The sequence below is a fragment of the Chamaea fasciata genome, unplaced genomic scaffold (genome assembly GCF_029207755.1).
Source record: "Chamaea fasciata isolate MVZ Bird 193981 ecotype frontalis unplaced genomic scaffold, bChaFas1.0.hap1 SCAF_2, whole genome shotgun sequence".
Lineage (NCBI taxonomy): Eukaryota > Metazoa > Chordata > Aves > Passeriformes > Sylviidae > Chamaea > Chamaea fasciata.
In genome coordinates, this window is record NW_027094087.1 from 98,620,997 (window position 1) to 98,641,805 (window position 20,809).

General features: G+C 39.6%; 1 protein-coding gene across 4 annotated transcripts in view; it reads left to right on the forward strand.

Moving 5' to 3' along the window:
* Nucleotides 1-19,031, forward strand: part of GLRA2 (glycine receptor alpha 2) — a 129,212-nt gene extending 110,181 nt beyond the window's left edge. For all 4 annotated transcript variants that reach the window (XM_066176852.1, XM_066176851.1, XM_066176850.1 and 1 more), the window contains exon 9: nucleotides 17,515-19,031. In XM_066176852.1, coding sequence (XP_066032949.1) covers nucleotides 17,515-17,793 — 279 coding nt within the window. In that variant the 3' untranslated portion in view covers nucleotides 17,794-19,031. The remainder of the gene's footprint in view (nucleotides 1-17,514) is intronic.
* Nucleotides 19,032-20,809: the final 1,778 nt, after the last annotated feature.

Consider the following 20,809-nt stretch of genomic DNA (forward strand, 5'->3'; position numbering starts at 1 on the left):
TGGCTCTTTCCACAGTATATGTCTTCACTACAGCAGGATCAACGTCACGAAGGACTTACTATTGAAAAGTTGGGTTTTCCAGTGGCTGCTTGAATAGATCTGGCATACTGAACATGTCAGACTGTTTTTAGCTCCTGGAGAAACAGATTGGAAAGGTCAGAAAGCGCTGCTGTGTTTGCCAATATGTATGAGGTGCCAGAAGTCCAGAATCCTACCTGTGAATTCCTGCATGGATCCTGTAACTTCTCTCTGAGCAAGGACATAACTCTTAAAGTCATTTAATTTCTAACTTTTATATGCAATTTTTCATACAGATACTATGTGTGCATTTGTACATACAAATAATCCACCTGCGTAAGTGCAAGTTTTTTACCAAGCGTTCAAGGTTTTTTTCTCTGCAATAACAGGACAAGACTCTTAGGAGACATGAAACCTTTGTTTTCATGCTTCACCTCACTCTCTTCAAGTAGTTCTCCATGTGTGTTCTAATATAACCCTTTCTGCTAGTCATGTGGAAATGCTGTGACTGACTCATTCATTTTCCTGTTAAGCCTTCCTAAGCCTGCTGGGGGTGGAGACTTGCTTTCAGGTTCTCTGTAATCTCCATCTGTCAAAAGAATAACTACCTCAGAATAGAGATCACGAACTCTGTTCATTAGAGAGTTGCACAAATGTGAGATTCTTGCACACTATTCTAGGAAAGAAAGTTGTGCATTTCCTCTTCAGGATGTAAAGTCTTACACGCATCTGCAAGTAGCAGCCTTGACACTCTAGCACAAACTTTCCATGAATTTTATCTATCTGTGGTCTGTTAACTTATACCAGTTTTCTTTTCTAATTCCTCAGTGGGATCAGACACCAAGTCTCATCGTTTGCCCCATCAGCAGAATTTTCATCTTGTAGGCTTTTTTTTTGTTTGCTGATCCTCACAGGCAAGAGAAATTCTAGTGTCTGATCAAGTGTGATGCCACTACAGCCTGGTAAGTGGCTCTTGCAGAAGACAGTGGCCTTTCTTTCAAGATTTGCAAGCTCTTGTTCCATCTCTCCAGAGGAATAGAGGCAAATTATGCAGCTATTTGACTGCAATTTCCTTGTTTGACCATAATGACAGCTAATCTTCCATCAGACAGGTCCCTCCTGGGGTACAAACAAATACCTCTAAGGCAGTTATTTTGGAACACACACACATATATGTGTGTGTGTGTGTGTCCAAGACAAAAAAGCAGAGGAGGCATAATTTATTTTAGATATTATTCTCCCTACATTAGCTTTACACTGTATTTCCCACAGAAGTCTCTGGGTTTCTTTTGTGCCTGTCTACTTAGTAATTGCCAGTTTTCCCCTATATTGGCACATCCTGCCATGCCTGGGCTTCAGCTTTCCTGAATCTATTAATTCTGGTTCTCCTTTTGAGCATCTTACATTTGGGTATCATGCTTCTCACTCCAGGTAGCCTCACCAATATTTCTAGCTGTGAACTCTCTAGCAAAATTAAAGAGGATCAAGGGTTTTTTTTAAATTTATCTGCTACTTTCAAAATTATTGCTCCATATAGCTGCTTTTTAAATTACTTCTAATCTCTTTCCTACCAAGCATGATCTGAGATGCTCGTCCTCGTTTGCAAAGCTGTTTTTTGGTTTCTCAACCTACTCACTGTGTTTCTCAAGTAGCATTTGTTTTTAGCTTTACTTTTCTAGATAGTCACAATCTAATTTCTTATCATGGACGCCAAAGAACTGGATTCCTATCAGAAATAATATATATCTCTATTACAGATATTTTTTAAAATGTTTGTAAACAATTGTTTTAATAATGCCTATGGAAAGGCATAACACTGAATTCAGATTCTTATTTTCAGGTTTACTTCTTAGGAAAAACAGACTTGTCGCCTTTTCAAGCTAAACATGCAGCATTATAGTCTTAAAGTGAAAGGACTTGGTAGGAACATTTATTTGGGTCATTATCCAGACTTTTGAGATAAATAGCCAGTGTAGCTCTGAAATTCATGAGGCACTTGTTCAGCAACTAGCCACATCTCTGTGCTGTGGGAAGCTCCACCTGGAGATGACAAACTCCAAGAAGGCTGTCCTGTGTTGGGCCAGGGCTCTGCCTTGCACAGGATGCTCTGTGTGGCAGCAATATATCCTTGATGCATCCTCCCGGGCTCCAGGACTTTGCAGCTCAAGGACTTTCTAAACCAGAGCTGGTATTTTTGTGATGAGAAGCCTTTGCTATTTATGGATAGAGCAGTCAGTTAAATGTGATGATTTATGAATTATTAAAATACTTTTCTAAAACTTGCCATGAGTTGTTCATATTAGGTCTGCAGCACTTGTGGGACTAGGAGCATGTATGGCCAGAGGAGTCAACAGGAGTGCACACCAGGAGGGAAAAGGGTATTGGAAGTGGAGGAAGATCTTGTGTGAGGTGAATCCAAAAATAGAAATAACCTAGGCTGTGTATTGGATGAAAGCAAACAGGATGACTAATGGTTTTGCAAACTGTAGCGCATATTCGCAGTGTTTGGTGGGTATTTGTCATGGGCAAAGTAACCCTGGGTTCAGTGACTGTGCCTGCAAGGAGGGCAGTGTTGAAAGAGAAAGGAGGGAGGTAGTTGTGCTAGTTTTCTTTCTTTATCTGATGTATTTCTGTTTGCACAACTACATGAACAACAGCAGGAACAAAATCAGCACATTTAGGAATTTGGAATATGACAATTTCATTCTGCCATTTCAGGTTTCTCAGATGGTGGTTGGTGGGCGACTGGTGATCCTTAGCCCATGCAAAGAAGAAAAAGCAATGGGGAAAACAAGATTATTTGCTCCCATAATTAAAAGAATTTAAGAAAGGAAGTCATTAAACACTAAGTCAGTGCTGCTGTTCCAAACCCTCACCTTGGCTTTAGATTTTATGTAAAAGCAATTGATTATCTAGCTGTTGCAGTTCTCTTTTAAAATGTCTTTGAGCACCGTCATTTTGTTCTTTATCTTGAAGATGTCCTAGATTTGTCTGTTATGAACTCTGGTGGAGTCACTTCTGTATTTTTTTTTTTGCTAATGGGTTGGTCTTTTATTATTCTGCCCTTACTGTTACCTGTGCTGGATGTCCATGCAATGGAGACACAAAATGTACTTTTGTCACAGGGACCAAACAGGAGTGTGAAGAAAAAGTAATAAAAAGTCCAGAGAGAGTAGCTTTTTTCAGGCACAGGAAATGTTGTCTTGCTTCCTAAATGTAAATACTTCTTTTTTTCAAGTTTGCACAAAGGATGTTTTTCCCCAAATACATGACAGCTTTTTTAAGATGCTCTGGTGCTGTATGCTGCTGTTCTTTGACTTCTAGATATTGGGGATGCCTGTTTATGTTGCCTGTCTCTTACTTGCTCTTTGATCTTTGTTCACTTTCCCTTGCGGCTTATATCATGTTATTTTGTTGTAAAAAATAATCTATTTGAATTTTACTTTTTGATGCATGGAGACTGATGCTTTTGTCACACTTCTCTGCTTTCCTCTTCTTTTTGGTGAGTTCTCTTGTGGGTATTTGTGTAGCTGGGGTTGAATATCAGACTTATATCATGACAACAGATCTTTTTCATGAGATGCTGTGTTTGAATCTAGCAGTTGCTATTTCATGAATATTTTTGAAGCCCATGTGAAGCTTAGTGATGTTTTTATTGCACGTGGCATCCCAGCCAGTGTTCTCAGCACCTCACTTTTTTTTCCTGTCACCTCTGGATGTTCCTTGCTGGCACACCTGACTCTTGTGAGTCTGTCAAATATTTGCCTCCTTTAACTATGAAACAAGAGCCCCATTCTCCCATGGTGAGGCCTCATTCATCTGGGGAGAGATAGAAAGGTATTTAGCCAAAAGCACCATACCCCGAGGGTACAGGCGTGCCCAAAGGGTAATCACTATGACATGGTGGGATGTAAATTTTGACCTTTCTTTTACCATAAGTCTTCTCTTCTTGCCTTCTGTCTCAAAGTGAAGATGTCTTAGGAATTTGTACCATAAGAATCTGGGGATCTTTTCTGCTGGCAGCTTTCAAACCTTCAAAGAAAAGAGGTTTAGACTTTAACCTCTTTGCATTTTTAAAGCATTACAATTAAGAGGAAGCTGTTTGGCCTGGACAGTTATTGATTTCTATTCTGTTCTTCAAACTACAAACACAGAATTGTAGGATGGCAGGGAACAGGACCAGAAAAGCCCTTGAGGGCCAGCTGGCAGAGCCAGCACCAGGCAGTGCATGGGACAATTTACAGTTGCTGAAAATATTAATCAGTGCTGTTAAAAATTCTTCTGTAATATGCCCAATATATCGGGAGTGAGTTTAAAAGAGATTTGTCAGGGATTTCTCCTAGGGGAGAGTGTGAGCTGAATTGTATCTTTTTGTGGATGTGCTGACCCATAGTTGAGAATTTCTGATTTGCATCCTGTAATTCTCTTTGACTTGCAAGTACTTCTGGAACAAAGGTGACTAAAAAAGTCTCTGAACAATTATTTACCATTCTGGACAGGCATAGTGATAGACTCTGTCTGTCCCAAGAGTGTTTGTTTCCCCTACAGTCTGCAGCAACACAGATTACAGCTGCAGATATGCTGATGAAATACAGCTACACAGGCTTGCATTCTGTAACTCATGCCAATCTTCTAGTGAGATGTCTGCTTTTTGTCTCTGGGATTTCATCCTTTCTCACCTGCCCTTCACCCTTTAACCCCTTTTAGAGGCTGTCCCTGACTTTAGCTTCTGTCTGGACTGAGGAAACAATTTCTCAACAAGTAGATGAGGAGCCAAGATTAATCCAATACTTATTTTGACAGAGATATATAACCCATAAATGCATTATACAGTCTAAAAACAACCTGCCTGAGCAATTAGCTCAGTAATCAGACATTTTAAAACAGTGGCAGAAGAGCAGAGCTATGGATTATGATGCACAATGATTTACATTGTTTAATAAAAAAGCATGCAGAATTTTAATTACAATCAGGAGATTTTACATTTGCTGCCAGTACTTATGTGAGTTGCTAATGTGACAACCATGGTGTGACGAGGAAGGACCACACAAGGCGAGACTCGAAAACTTGGCAGATAGGAATATAGAGACTATTTCATTTCAGGCCTGCAAGAGAACACATTCCTGAAATGAATATGTGACAAGAGGGAAGTATTGGATTTCTGTGTGAGGAGCTGACAAGTCAGACAAACAGCAGCCATATATTATCTGTGACGGTGAAAAGATCACATCACTTATAACCTTTGAAGCAACAGGAAAACTGAACGCAGCATCATTTTATAATGATCTAAGAGAGAATCATCTCTTTTTTTTCCCTCCCTGGTTATATATAGCTGTTAGAGAGAGCCCTGCTGAGCGGAAAATGGAGCATATGATCAAGGGCAGTCCAGTGAGTCAATTTACTGACTAATACTGTAGATTATCATGTCAAATATATAGCACCAGCAGTATGAACAATAATGAAGCCTAGTTTATTTCTTTCCTGTAAATTGAAAGGAAGATGTGATTGGAATTGTCACACCTTGGATATATGAGCAAAATTCTCTTAATCATCCAAAACAAATTGCTTTATTCTTTATAGTGACTTTTATTTTAGGATCCATTCCAAACTTGGCAAGCTGAAACCATCTATTTAAATGTGTCAAATATGTTTAAAATATCCTTTAGACCACTGTTCCCTCAGGTGAAGGTTCCATGGTCTCATACTTCAAAATACCTGCTCCTTTCAGACCCAAGGAGGGGATAACTCAGCCTTTCTTCCTCTGGGAAGAAATCATCCAGCACAGCACCATGCAGAGACACCATAAATGAACTCCAGTGTCATCAGTAAAATATCCAACCATAAAGCCAGCAGGGCAAAACACTCGTGGAAACCCCAGATGGGCACTGAAGGGAACCTTTCCTTGCCTGGTTGTCTATTTTCCTATGTTTCAGAGTGTCAGTGAACAATTATGAAAAGAATATTGCCAATATTGTGCAGTTTCCTTGGGTCAAACTGAACACTGCCTGAAGAGAAGTTACAGTTAAGCAATCTGGTAAAAATTCCACTCCAAACAGAAGGAGGTAATTTTAATTTAGCTGTACAATACCACACTTGTGTTTTACTGGTTTCAAAGCTCCAGGTGAAAGTCTGATTGCCTTTAGGTCTGTTAAAATTTGAGTGTGAGCAGAAACTTAGGGAATTAACATTTCAATTGCAAATCACTGCCATTCCTTTGGGTTAAGAATCATAATCGATGTTATTGATTTCTAAAGTCCTTTGTCTAAGAAAAGAGATGAGTAACTGAAGAGATATTTACTAACTGTTTGCTAACAGTAAGTCACAAAGCCCAAATATTGCATGTCTGTTAAATATAATTTCCTGAAACTGGTGAGTAAACTCTTACAGAAATTAACAGTGTGTTACAAATTTAGCACATATAAGGAAAAGCAGATGGTACTGCTGTGATTGGACATGTCATTGGAGTATTCCAGAGCATGCCAAGTCTTTAATCTATTACTATTTGCATATACTACCACATTACTCGGTTTTCAGTAGACTAGAACATGTGCTATGCACAAGCAACAACTCTTTTTTTCTGAGCTTTAAACTTAGAATAATGAAAAAAAAAAATAATCCATTTGCTGGTTTGCAGCACTCGTGATCCTTTTCCAAAGCTTCCAAAAGGTTCATGTTGCATGTTCTGGGTGGTCAGAATACAGTCACAGATTGCTGCATGAGCCCACGAACTTGGTGATTTCAATTTTCTGTGCCAGTGATGGGACAGGCTGTGTATCATGAACAGTGGATCAAATGAGAAACACCACATTTCAAAATGCTTTATGGTACTGGATACTCTTTGAGCAATTATCAGCTCTGTGTATATCCAAAAGCAGGAGGTTTTAATTAAGAAAACAAACAAACAAAAAATAAACAACAAAAGAAAACTAAACCAAATTCCTGGCTATTCTTAAAAAATAGAGTAACACCTCTCAGTTTAGAGGTGACCTTGGCAAGGTGGAGTTCGCTTTTATGCCTTGTCTTTCTTTGGAGAAAGATAATTTAGCTGCAAAGAACAGAAAGGGCCAGAGCAGATAGGACTTAAGGAAGGAACAAAATTTTACAAGTAGAAGGTATAGGCCACGTATAAGGAAAACAGTGAGGATGAAAGCATCAAAGAGGAGGTAGGCAAAAACAGGTCTGGGAATTAGTGAGGCAAAAAGTGTTGGAGAAAAAAAAATTTAAAAGGAGTTAAAAAGAGAAGAGACAGTTGCAGAAATAAGGAGACAGGGAAGCAAAAGACCACGAGTATATGCCACCTTGCCTGTGTTTCACATTAGGGGTTCTAAGACCCCATTCATGTTTCCAGCTCAGAAGACAAAGCATCAGTTTAATGCCCACCCATTCTGACTGCAGAGCATGTGTGATATCCTACTGTGCAGTACTTAGGTTGTCACCAAACACCTCATCTTGTCTGATCCGGGCAGAATGCTCCTGCCTGGTACTCATGAAGCTCTTGGATGTTCAGTGGAGTAGAAACCTGTCCTGCCAGGTCTCCCTGTCTCTTGGGGTGCTCCTGCTTTGCTTTGTTCTTTGGCTTATTGACATCTTTTCTGAATTCAATCCTTCCCCTGGTGTCAGGCCTTCTCAAAAGTGGAACCTCAAGGACAGGAGGTTGTAGGCAGTCACAGTGAGTTCTGACCTCTTCCATGTACCTCATGACAGGCTTCTCCAAAGCTCTGGCACTGCAAACACCAGTTTAGAATTACTCCAGGACATAACAGATGAAACATACAACATGCACGTCTCAGGAAGGCTGCTGGCATAGCAACCCTTTATTTTTGTGTTATCCTTGTGCGCTCTCTTGTAGGTAAATTAATTGGGCATTTCTTCTCCCATTTTCCTTGATATTCTTGAACAACACTTGAGTTTAGAGAAGCATCTGAGACCTTCTCCCAAGAACACCTTTTCCATGCTTCCTCATTTCATCTGCCTGTACCTCTCAGTACTGACTTTCATAAAGAGTTAAATCTCTTGTTTCAGGTTATCCTTTTATCAGTTTTGCCAAGCAATAAAAGGCCAACACCAGGAGATCTGTTGCTTAGTTACTGGCCTGGGCAGATGGTCCTCCTGGAGAAATGCCAGCATCCCACCAAAGAGCCTATTTATGGGCAGAGAGGATTGGGAAGGTTTAATGACCATTGTCTGTGTGTTCTGTATCCTTGCTCCTCAGAAGTACTGCAGGGGAAAGCTAGTGTAAAAGTTAGCATTTTAAGAAGTTATTAAAGATTAATAATTAATAAATTCTCTGGAGAGTGCTCTTAGTCTTAAAATAGAATAAAAACATTCTCACTAGGTGAACTTGCCACTAACTATTGCCTTCAGGGAATACATCAGAGGATTAGATTAAGTAGATGCCCACACCTACAGGTAAGTACAGATATCTCCATGGATGGATGCATGAAGGCTGTGTGTGTGTGTGTATGTAATACAGTAAAAGAAAAACTATCAAATGCATTTTAAATGAAATATTATTTAATTTCCATTGTATGCATACTTCCAATGACCTTCTAGAATTTGTGGACTTACTACTTATCAGATGAGAAAAAAACACCCCAACAATTCCAAGTAGAGATTGCACTGTCAAGCTGCTATAGCATTGAGTGTCATTGATTTTTACTTCATGATGAATGTTTATTTTCCTGAGAATAAATAATATCAGAGTTTTATAGAGCAACCCTCACAGAAGCAAATAAAAAATAAAACTACAGAAGTCTATATGTCTAGTAAATTTCTAATACACTCAAACAGCCAAGATGTTTCTAAGATGCAACAATTTAATTTTGGAAACATGTTTGAAGGGTAGATAGTTGGAAAATATTTTTTTTAACCCAATGATGCTTTGGACCTATGCAAGAATAGATAAAGAAATCCAGATTGAGATCTTGACTAACAACAACAAATACATGATATGCAAAGCCAGAAAGGGTAACTTGTGTAATAGAAGATAAGGAAATAAAATCAACCCCAAAACACTATTTATTGGAAGCCTGGTATTAAGAACTGATAACTGGAAAAGAAAAGCTTGTCCCCTCAGGAACAAAGAACACCCCAAACCAAAAACAATTAAACAAACAAAAAACCCCCCACAGCCTCCCCTGACCAAATTTATAAAATTAGTATGTGAACACTTTAAGATTATTCAAATATTCTTGACTATTTTTAGCTACAGAAAATAAATTATTAATGTAATTTGCAATATTTAATTCATTTTGTTCAGTATTTGCATAAATTAAATGCATGAATGTCTGAGGAAGCCCTGGTAAACTCTGTCTGCATTTGATGGGGTTTCTTCTGGGTGTTTGTTGTAGAAAATGGCTTAAAGGAGAGAATCCACTACCAGAGAGGCAAAAAGCCTGTTCTTCTTCCTTCCCTTTGCCTGTCTCCTTCCTCTGCTGCTTCCTGGCACCAAGCAGGAAACCTCAGCAAGGTGGGAATGCTGCAGGTCCCAGAGCTTCATCCAGGGAGGAGAATGCCCACAGGGTGGGCTGCACATCAGCCCCAGGGAATGGGGGAGCTGAGACAATCAAAACCCAAGCCATAAAACGTCCCCAGCCATATATTGTTCTAGGGGGTAATCTGCAGGAATCCAATCATGACTGCTGTTTATGGGCCCTGTATGGACATCTATTTCTTTTTTAATTTTGGCTGACTGACTAATGAGGCTCTCTGAGGTGGCACAGCCAGGGCACAGGAGTGGTCTAACAAAGTCTCCTAGGATAATAACAGTTAAGGAAGAGGCCATTGAGAAATTTCACAAAGGTGTGATAAAAATCATCTCCCCTGAATTATTTAAATCTGCTTTGAGAAAAAGACTAGAGGACCTAATGGGGAAAATCCTGTGTAGAGGGCGGCTCAGATATTCTGGTGTTTGACTGGGGTATTTCAGCATGGATGCCCCACAAGTTGCTGTGGCAGTTCCCCCATGCCTGTCACCCACCTGGGGACACTGTGTGCCCTTGTCCTGTGATATTGACCCTGCAATAGGTTTCAGGGAGGGAGAGAACTGAAGTCTGAGGCTCAGGCTTGAACACTGCTGAAAGGAAGAAGGTGAGAGTCTGCTCATCTCTCCTGAGGGAGACATTTTGCAAAAAGCAAGGGAAAATGCAGTAAGTGAATTTTAGGTATGCTTCCATTGGTGTTTCAGGTTTTTGATCTTCTAAAATTTTAGCAGAGGTAGTCTTGCTTTACATTGTTTAGTTTGATGTGCTCATGAACAGCTATTTCGTGTTCTAGCTGAAATAGTCACATATTTAAACACCAGCTTTGCATTTTACGCAGCCCTGCATGCAGACAAAATGAGCAGAAGTCAGTTGCCCTTTATCCAACAGATTTCTGGTCAGAGCAGATTATCCTTCAAATCTAGGTCACCAACATGTATTTGTCTGATATAAAACAGAATAATGTGCCATTCCCACTGATAAACTAGCCAATCCCTTCTTTCTTTGGAGAGAGACTGGCAGAAGTTACCCAAGAACAGTCGAGTCTCCAGACAGAGAGAATTTAATCTCTAGTCAAATTATATCTATATGATCACAGTATCTGGATAATTTAAATTATTACTTTCATTTAAAATAAAGGGAAACAAGAAACCAAGACTGTGTCAGGAATCAGTCTGCTGGGTTTTTAGGAGGAATGACTCTCATAACATTTATGGAGTTTTGCAAAACAGTAGTTCATTTGGTTCTCCCTCCCCTAAAATGAAAACATTCATTATATTATATATAAAACTTGAAATTGGATAAGAGATTTTCATTAATTGTGTTTGCAAAATTTAGAAACAGAAGCCTTGCTTTACTAAAGAAAATGTTTTTTGTTTTTTTTTTTTTTAGCAAACCACTCACCCTTACTGACTGTATAATCTTTAATATTAAAGTAATTCTTGAAAAATTTAGATTCTACTTATAGGTATTTCAAGCCAGGAAAATATTTTTGCTCGCAACATGTTTAAATTATGTTACTCTTTCAGTTGGATAATATTCAATTCCTACTTGAAAAGGGCGAAGCCACATTAACTACCATTTCATTATTGCATTAACAACAGTTCACTTGCTGTTCTTACAGACTGCGTAAGTAAATCACTCATGCTTCAGAGATTTTTCTGCTGTTTGTTGGAGACAGAACATACTACTAAACACAGGTTTCCAAAACAAACCTAAATTTGTCCATTGGAAACCCTCACCAAAGACAAGAATGACCAATTTCTCGTCCATTAATTAAAATGTCTATTTGTAATCCAAGGTCTAGATTCCATAAGGCATGAGGGCTTAAATGAGAGCAAGAGCAAACCTCAGTGAGCAGGAAAATCGCTGTTAAGAGAGGCAGGAACGGGGTGAATGCCACTGTCACATGCAGAAAGATGGGTCCTGATGGAGTGTCATTTTGCAGTAGGATTAGTCAGAGACTGTTTTTGATTAAGCATCTTGGTGAATATTCAGGAAAAACTATATTTAAACCAAATTCTGGGAAATATTTGGTCTATATTTTGGGCAGGATTGAGGTGAGAAGGTGACAATTTTATATCACCTTCTGCTCCTCTGAAGTCTGGATTAAGAAGAAATGGGAATGATATCTGGCACAGGTGAGCTGAGATCCAGAGCTTTCCAGGATACAAGAAATCAGAGAAGTTTGTTAGCATCCTGTGACATGACCTTCCAAACACAACTTTTCTAAGATGGAGAGATCTCATCTATTTTCTTCTTCCTATTGCAAAAAAATAAAGGCTTTATCATCCTTACTGCTCCTCTTTGTATTTTATTTACTTCTGCTATGTCTTTACTAGGCTTGAATGACCAAAAATACCGCTTGTGTCCAAAATCTGATCATGCTGTGAGTAGATAAAATGGCAGAATGGCATTTTCAGTTTTGCTTGTCCATTTCCTGACTGTAGCTTAGCAGAAGACTAGTGTCAGGATCATATATGCGGTAATTTCCCAAACTCACAAAAGAGAAAAAAAACAAAAAACATTTTGAGCCCACTACTATCTATGTGCAATCAGGGTTATCTTCTGCCATGCTTTACCTTGTACTTATCAAACCTGTCTTTAATTTACTGCTATTTTGTTACTTAGTCACCCATCTTTTAGAATCCTTCCGAAAAGCCTGGCTTAGCTTTGTCTGCTTTGAATATCCTATTTCACCTGTGTACCTTCCCTTGGGATCATTTGTCCCAGCTTATTTATAACTCAGTTCCTTCTGAATAGTTCTCACATAGATTCTTAGAGATCCCTTCCAGTGAATTCCCCAGCTATGAAATCGATCTTTTACTCCTAAACTCCAGGACTGCCTTTTAAACAGTTAATCTCTGAAAGGACCTTCCCTCTCATTTCCTCACAATTGAATTGAATTGAATTTTAAGAGGCTTCTGTGAGGAACCAAAGGGGATTTGAAAGTCCAAATGTGCTTCTCAGCTGAACTATCTTCGTCCACATACTCAGTGACTCCTGAGAACTGAAACCATGTAAGCATGACTGTCTGCAAAACCACATCATGAATTATGTAAAGTACTGAGAGATGGGAGGTGTCTCAAAGTCATAAAGATGATTTAAGAATGAAATCTCCAAAGATATTTTGGCGTCCATTCCCTAATGATTCCATTTTGCATTCAAGTCTGAATTGATTCTGGGTTTCTAACTTTGTGCTTATGAATACCAAAAGGAAAATTTCTCTGATCTTCTCTATCCTATACCTAAAATTAATCATCTGTGTCCTTGAAATTTAATTAAACCAGATAGTCTTTTAAATAGTGGTTCCACCATATGTTGGAAAAAGAGTAGCAAAATTAAAAGAATAAATCACATCAGAAAGTAAATTAAATACACTGTTTGAAACCAGCCTCTGTCTCATTTTCCTCATTGTTAAAACTGAGTCAATGCTGACAATAAGCATTTAAAAGTGGTGAGGACAAAGCACTTCAAAATGCATTGTACAGAAGGCTGAGCATGTAAGGCATTGAACGGGCTAGATTTTCTAAAGTGTTTCCCCATTTCTGATTGCTTTGCTGTGAAACTCGTAGTATGAAATATGTTCCAGCCCTGATGGAGTGGAAATTAAAGCTTTCCAAAAATGAAAAATTTAAGAAGAAAACCATTTCTGAAGTATTATCGCCATTTATATTTTGCTTACTGTAAAGCTAAGTCAAGAGAATTTAATGCCATCAATTTGTAAAGCACAAAAAAAATCACTAAATTCATAAAGGATAATTGAAAATGAGAAAAATATGTAATTATTTTTAATGAAAATTGTTTAAAGCCAATACCTAAGCCTTGTCATTATGACATCATAAGATAATAATCATAAACTTATGTTGTTGAAAAAGTATCTATACAAAGTATTAGCCCAAATCTCAGGAAATATAATTAGTTTTCAATGGATAATTCTAAAATACGCAGGGTATGAACATCTAAAAGCAAACTATCAAAAGAACAGTTTCCTTTTGCTATTAATTTTTTCTCTGTTTCTCATCCTGGTTTATGACCCTTTCCTCTATGCCTTAATCGAGGACAGATGGAGTTGTGATTATAAGGTAACACCTAACGTCACATCCCTTTAGAAAGAAAAAGTAAATAACTTCAATGGCAGCAGATTCTGCCACTCCAGTTGATGTCCAATGGCTTCCAGCTGCTCTTTGATTTTGGTTTTAAAATCTGTAAACATATAAGTGGTCTGGGATTTATGCAAGTGAGATCCTGTCCAGTTTAAAATTAATATGTTTTAAGTGTACTCTGATTAAAATAATGATAGAGATATTTGAAAAGACATTTGGACTATTTTATCAGTGACTAAGCTAGTGAACAGGTTGAAGATTATCTATTGATGAGTGTCCATGGTAGATATGTCAGAGGGTATGGACTGAATATGACCTTGAGAATGAAGAGTGACTCTGCAGCCCCACCAGAAGGTACCCAAGGTGAGTTGTGCAGTAGTTCACCAACCCTCTAGGTCAAAGGAAGACACAGCAACTACTTAAGGGTAAGCACTTAAGGTCAGTTCTTCATGTCACATTTTGAAATATAATTTTAAAAAAGGTTCCTTATCAAAGTGTATAAATCAGTTTTTCCTTCTCTGTGACTATTTCCCCAAGTCCTTTATATGTAACAGGATGTTGGAAAATTATCTAAAATGTCAAATTGTAGTTTTGTCATAAGATTATGGTGGTTTAGAGACAGATTATTTAAACTACATCCATAATGCTAAAGTAACTCAGATGTTCCTGAGGCCAGATATCACCACATGGCTCAGGATGGCAATGTGTGGCATCAGTCCTCGGTGGAGCAGATTTGTCTGTGAGAAAGCTTTTTGGTATGATGCACCCCAGAGTGAGCTAACCCATAAGCAGCATGGACAATGAACTTCCAGAACTTGGGCTGATTCCCCAGCTCCCCTCAGCAGCATGGAGGAAGCCTTTCTGTCCCCTCTGCTTCATTTGGGGTGGAACCAGTTTAGGGGCTCAGTGAGTGAGCCAAAAGGACACAAGCCCACTTCTGCAGGCTCATGGCAAAAGTATCCTCTTAGCAAAGACATGTGGGTCTTGGTATCTTCAGGGTTTCATTTAACTTTCAACACTATTGGCCAGTTTCATTGGAAAGGGCAGAGATCTCACCACCCTGAGGGCTTTCAGGAGATATCTGGTCAGGTAGGAGAGGTCTGATGGGGTCAGGTCTTGCCTGTGAGACTTGGCAGTGCTCAGAGCAGAGGCACATGCCAGACTGCAAAGCTCCGTCATCTCCTGGGGGATTTTACTGTTAAAATCTCATGGTGGTTATGGAGCTGTGGCATCTCCAGGGCTGGAGGTGGGGCTGTAAGGCCTCTGGCTTTCCTTGCTTCTGGTGGAACTTAAATAATCCCAACAGCTACAGCTCGGGTGTCTCTAGTGCTGTGTTTGTAAATGCATATCAGGCATAGTAACAAGTAGGTATAGCAAGACAATCCTATTCTCCTAAGTGATTCTTTAGTCGTTGAAAAAGATGCTCCTGATAAAAGTTAGAAAAACCCCTTTATAAACACACTTTTTTCTTTTTGCAGCCAGAAAACAGCTCCATGTTGGGAAAACAGTAACAAGCAAATCCAGAGGTTTATTAGGGAGAAGGAAATTCAAATCTGTTCAAACAGAGAGGGAAACTGAGCATGTATCACTCATACCCCAGCTGTACCTCTTGTACCCTGGGTAATCCAATAGGGTAAATCCAATCAGCTGCAGTCCTGAATAAAAAGATAACATGGAGGCTGGACACGCTTCTCTCTGGCTTTTGTGAGAAAGAATTGGCACAGACAACCCTCTGGAACTCTCTGGTGGGAAAAGCAGGGCTCTAAATCCCTTGAGACATAAGTGGCTCCTTACAGTTAAGGGTTGGGTGCTGAATACCTAAAAAAATTTGATTTAAACATCCCTGTCCCTAATCTCAGATGGCTTCCCACTCCAGTTGCTACAGTGTGAGCACAAAAGGAAGGCTGTGACATTGAAGATGGATTGCTCAGCCCCATGTGACAGAGCTGTGATCCACCAGAGCACAGTGGTAGTCAGGACTCTCCAAGCTTGTGTTGAGCTCAGTACTTTTTATTCTTCCCACCGATCTCTCAGGAGCAGCAGAAATTAAATTTTTAAAAAATGAATGAAGTACATATGGCAACACAGCTGCTGAAAATCTGTTACCCTTTTTAATCACCTCTCATGTCCTGGGCATGCATTTTATCCTTCAAACTCAGTAAAACGAAAAACACTGAGAGGAAGGCATCTCTCTGTATTATTGGGGGACTTTGTAGTGTTTAAATCATAAGTCATGCAAGAGAAGCCTTGCCTAATAAGGCTATCCAGAACTTAGGTCTCAGTGGGTTCATCTTTAAAATACTTTGCATATTTATAGTCCCTAGGACAAGCAGAGTTTTCAGAGAGGTACTGCAAACTGCAAATAAATAAAATTGAAAAAGGAGAGGACCATCCTTCTCTTTCTTAATGATGGCGAACCTTTGAAATGAAAAGGTTATAAGCCCTGGATAAGTGCTCAAACAGCCTTGCAATGATGCAATTTTCCACCTGCTTATGGATACACTGTAGAATAGACCTTCATGCTGATGTGACAGGGTCTCCAAAGCACTGTTTACTGCCTACCCTCCTTCCATAAGCATTCAATGCCATAAGCAGTCAGAGTGACTATTTCTCATTTGGTAGCCTTGAATCACAGTTCTGGTTATTTGCCTGTGCATGTCAGCTCCAAGGTAAGGAAAGGAAGTTCGGTGATATATTCAGTTCCAGTCCTGGAACTGGGGAGAGAGAAAAATGCTACTATTGAAAGAGGTTCTTCTGTGAAGGAGAAGTGATTTACATCCTGAATAGGTGCAAATTATCCTCCCTTCTCACCTCCAAGTTCAGCCAATATACTCATTATTCAATATCTTGCTGCTGTGATGCTTTTTTTTTCTTGCAGTTTTTGATTTTCAGCTGATGTCAGACGGCTGTGGTTTGGTAAGAGGTATGAGGGAGTATTTCCCATGAGGCATTTGGCTCCTTATCAGCCCAAGAAGTGGTCATTTTCAGTCAACAGTGAAGCATCTGTCGGTCAAAGAAAAGGTCTTTAACTAGAACAAGCTCTTGAACTCACAATTCATCCCTGCTGGAACAAAAAAGAATAGACCTGCTTTGTCTGTTGGTTTTGAATCCTTCATGGAGAACTGCCAGCGACTGTTAACTTGTGTATTATTGCTCTATCAGACAGGAGAAACATCAGGGAAAATTTATCAGCACAGTCACAAGCCTTTCATCACACAGTTATTATAGTGATAAAGTTCAGTGGTAGTTACTCACCTCTCCCAAAACAAATATCACCCACTCAGACAAGAGAGAATGGATTTCTGCAGGGTGATGCTACATTAGCTCGTGCTACTGTACCTGACTCCCAGCTATCACTAAATCCAAGTGCCCAGTGCACTTTGAAGTTCTGATTGTCAGAGCTCTCCTGTGAGGAGGGAGGGACCATGATCTACCCTTGTCTGAGATGGAGCTGTAAGGCTGCTGTGAAATTGAGCAATGGAAACACACTTCCATGAACTTGGGTCCCTGGATCTCTGGATCATTCAGTTCAGCCTGGCTGGAGCAGACACCCTGCTACCAACATGACTGTGTTCCCTCCCCACAGAAAGCTCAAGGAGAGCAATATAAACCTGTGGAGTCAAATCTCTTCCCTATAGGGCTGGGATACAGCTTGCTCCTCAGGGCACTTGATTTAGACATAGTTAGAAAAATTAAAGCTCAGATTCACAAACACTGGAAGCCACCTGATTTCCACATATTTTCATGTGGGTTTTACCTTCTTGTTTGTCTTTAAAACCTGGACTTTGTATCATTGCGTAACCAGGTAATTTGTTGAGGTGCTTTGGAGGGGTGCACCTCAACTGCTCAGCTACATGGCATGTTCAATAGACAGGTGACTGTGTGTCTTATTTGTCCTCTTTATCCTCCAGGAAGACGAAGTTGCCCGTGACAGTCGGTTCAATTTCAGTGGCTATGGCATGGGCCACTGCCTCCAAGTCAAAGATGGCACAGCAGTCAAGGCCACGCCACCCAACCCACCCCCGGCACCACCAAAGGATTCAGATTCCATCAAAAAGAAGTTTGTTGACCGTGCAAAAAGGATTGATACAATATCCCGTGCTGCGTTCCCACTCGCCTTCCTCATTTTCAACATCTTTTACTGGATTACATACAAAATTATACGGCATGAGGACATACACAAGAAATAGGCAACTCTGGTTCGCCAGGACTTCTTAGCCAAAGTGATCTACATGTAAATAAACAGTGAAATGTCTTTCTGTCAAATGGACTAAGGATTTCTTCCCCACTCCCCCAGAACACTGGAGAAAAAATTAGCAAAGAGGAAAAGAAGTGTAGAAGGAAAAATTATTCTGTGACAAAATATGCCGTGAGACCAGTCAAGAGGCTCCCCCTATACACTCCTGGTGTGTTCTTCCAGATTCAGCTTTGATTAGACGTCTGTAATTGGGGCCAAATTTTACCCAGCTTTATCACCAAAATATTACCTTTCAGAACAAAAGAGAATCAGAAAACAAAAAATTCTCCTAAAACATCTATCAAGAGACTGTGGTGGCTACAGTACAGTGAGTTATAAGAGGACCAAAATTTTTCAGGATAATGTTGCCTTTCTATTTGAAACAAGTCTACTGAGCTACATTCCATGACCACATCTGTAGGTAGTGGTTTCACCAAGGAGTCCTTTTGTGGGTTGTAAATTATTTCTACTGAGAGAGGAGAGGGAAAAACAAAAGAGAAAATTTATACTTTACTATCCTTGTGGGTGTGCATTTTAATATTATCTTGCTTTATTAGAATTGTAACTTTGGGGTTGAACTTGTGTGTCATGTGATTTATTTGGTAGTTGACACTACAAAACCAGAGAAACTGCCTGGTTTATTTCTGTTGGGAGACAGTGCACTTACTTAATTTTATTTCTGCTGATTTTACATGCAACTTGAGGTGCCAAACTGTATTTTACCTATTGTGCTACCCTGTACCACACTACTTAGTAAGAACTTGTTTCCTCAAAGGTGTAGCTCAGTTTAGCATTGAGTTCCTATTATCGCTCTCATTGTAGCTGCAGTCAATAGCTCTATAGGTAAACACAACTTGTTTACAGACCTCTAATTTATATCTTTACTCAAAGTGGCTATCATTTTAAATATCATTAATTAACCTAAGAATTTTAAAACTGTACTGTGATTTTCAGAACCTGTTACCTTTTGGTGCCGGATCTGCGTTACTCAAATCCTTGCTACATGTTTTAAAGTAGAAAATTAAAAAAAAAAAAGTAAAAAAAAAGAAGAAAAAAAGATGGTATTTTTGCTTACATGGAAGAAGACAACCTGTAACATAAGATGAGTAAAACATTAAAATTTTACACTTGCTGTAAAAGGGTTTATTAAAAAAAGCTATTTGTTCAATTTCAATAAAGCTAAATGTGGTACTAACATTTCTTCACTCTTTTCTTCATTTGCAGCAGCTGCAGCAGCAGCAGGGCTCTTCGTGCCACAGCCCAGCTCTTCCACTGCTCTGTCAGCAGAAAGAGGGTGAAAAACAGCCTTCTGCTGACATGACTTAGCATGCCAAATTTTTCTAGCTATCCTGCAGCAAAGGGACTATTGCAGCCCCTGGGAATATGTCAAGGACTGTCAGAAGTGTGTCTAGGATATGATGGGAGCATTTGTAGAACATTTGTATGTGCTGAGCCAGGCTGGAGGAGGAGGGACACTGCTCCCCTCTCTCAGCATCCCTGCATAGCAAGAAATATAGCCCAGCTTCATATGTGCTGTCCCTGGCTTGGGGCTGTCCTGAACTTTCCTCTGGCTTTCTTACAGCTTCACCACTTTGGTGAGCGGAAGGACATGCTGAGATAGTCTGTGCCAGGTGCCTCTTGTAGACATGGGAATGACCAATAATTTAAAAGCAAATTAAAAACTTCATTTAGTTTTCTGCCCTTCACTTGTGGGGCCCAAATACACACACTGTAGCTGCCCAGTACAGACATTTTTTTCTCACTCCCCTTATGAGATATTGTACTGAGACATGTTGAAACTTCAGCACTTCTCACTCTGCTTTTTCTCCTGGACCAGCTTCTGCTGAGATAATACAGTTTCCACAGCCTGTCTGAGCCTGTATTTGTGTGCTTAAGCGTCTGTGTTCCCACCTCTCTCCACATGGCTTCCTGTAGCTACCAGCATTTGTTCCTCCCCCGAACAGGGGAGGGAATCTGGAGGTCATGACAACTCTTATTCCTGAACAATAAATTGGTGACAAAAAGCCAGTCATGCATTTTCTCTTCCCACACCCTCCTCAGCTTTGTAAACTCTTCTCTTGCTTACACCTCTAATGGAATTGGCAACATCAACTCCACCTTGCTGAGACTATGGATGCAGATGTGACTGACTGCTCCAGAAGGGGTAACAAGTGAGAACTCAGCTCTCCAAACTATTCTGCTTCGAAAAACAAGCTTTTGATGCAAATTCAAGGATCATAATATTTGCAATTTTTATAGTATTAGATTTGCTTTTATTCATTTTTAAAGTGGAGCAGTATTTGATTATAGATAATGTAGTAGAGGAAAACCCCAGCACAATCCCAGTACTATGACTTGTGGCAGGGTGAGATACCCTTCTGTAAACCATATTTGTATGGGAAGTTCGGAGCCTTCACTGTCATGTAAACATTCAGACTTCACTTTTACCGACCCCTTGTTCCAAAAACAGTGCTTCAAATGAAGGCATAATGCCAGCATTAATCAGGATTAATCCTCAATGCCCAGATGTGTTGCAGAGATTCTCAAGAATGTCAGAGCCTACTGCTCACAGCTGCCCCAAATGACTGCAGACCACTGCAATAGGAATGCAAACCTACTCTCACCTGATGGATACCTTCCTTGGTGAAGCTCGTGTGCCTCCAGCATCCACACCACAAATTCAATTGCACTCTTTGCAGACCTTGGCTATTAGCATTAATTAAATAGTTCACAAAAATATCTTGTTGATCAGAACTGAGTTTTGCTGACAGTATCCATGAGAAAATTGCTGTGCTGTTGCTTTCTCTATAAACTTTGGTCCAGTCATGAGAATAATCTGTGCACAAAATCTGAATAGGTCAATTAGTCAATTAGTCATAAATATTGAAATTATCTAACTACATTTTGGAAACAAACAATGTGTGCAAATGGACAAGGCCCACCAAACACAACAATTAGGAATAGCCACA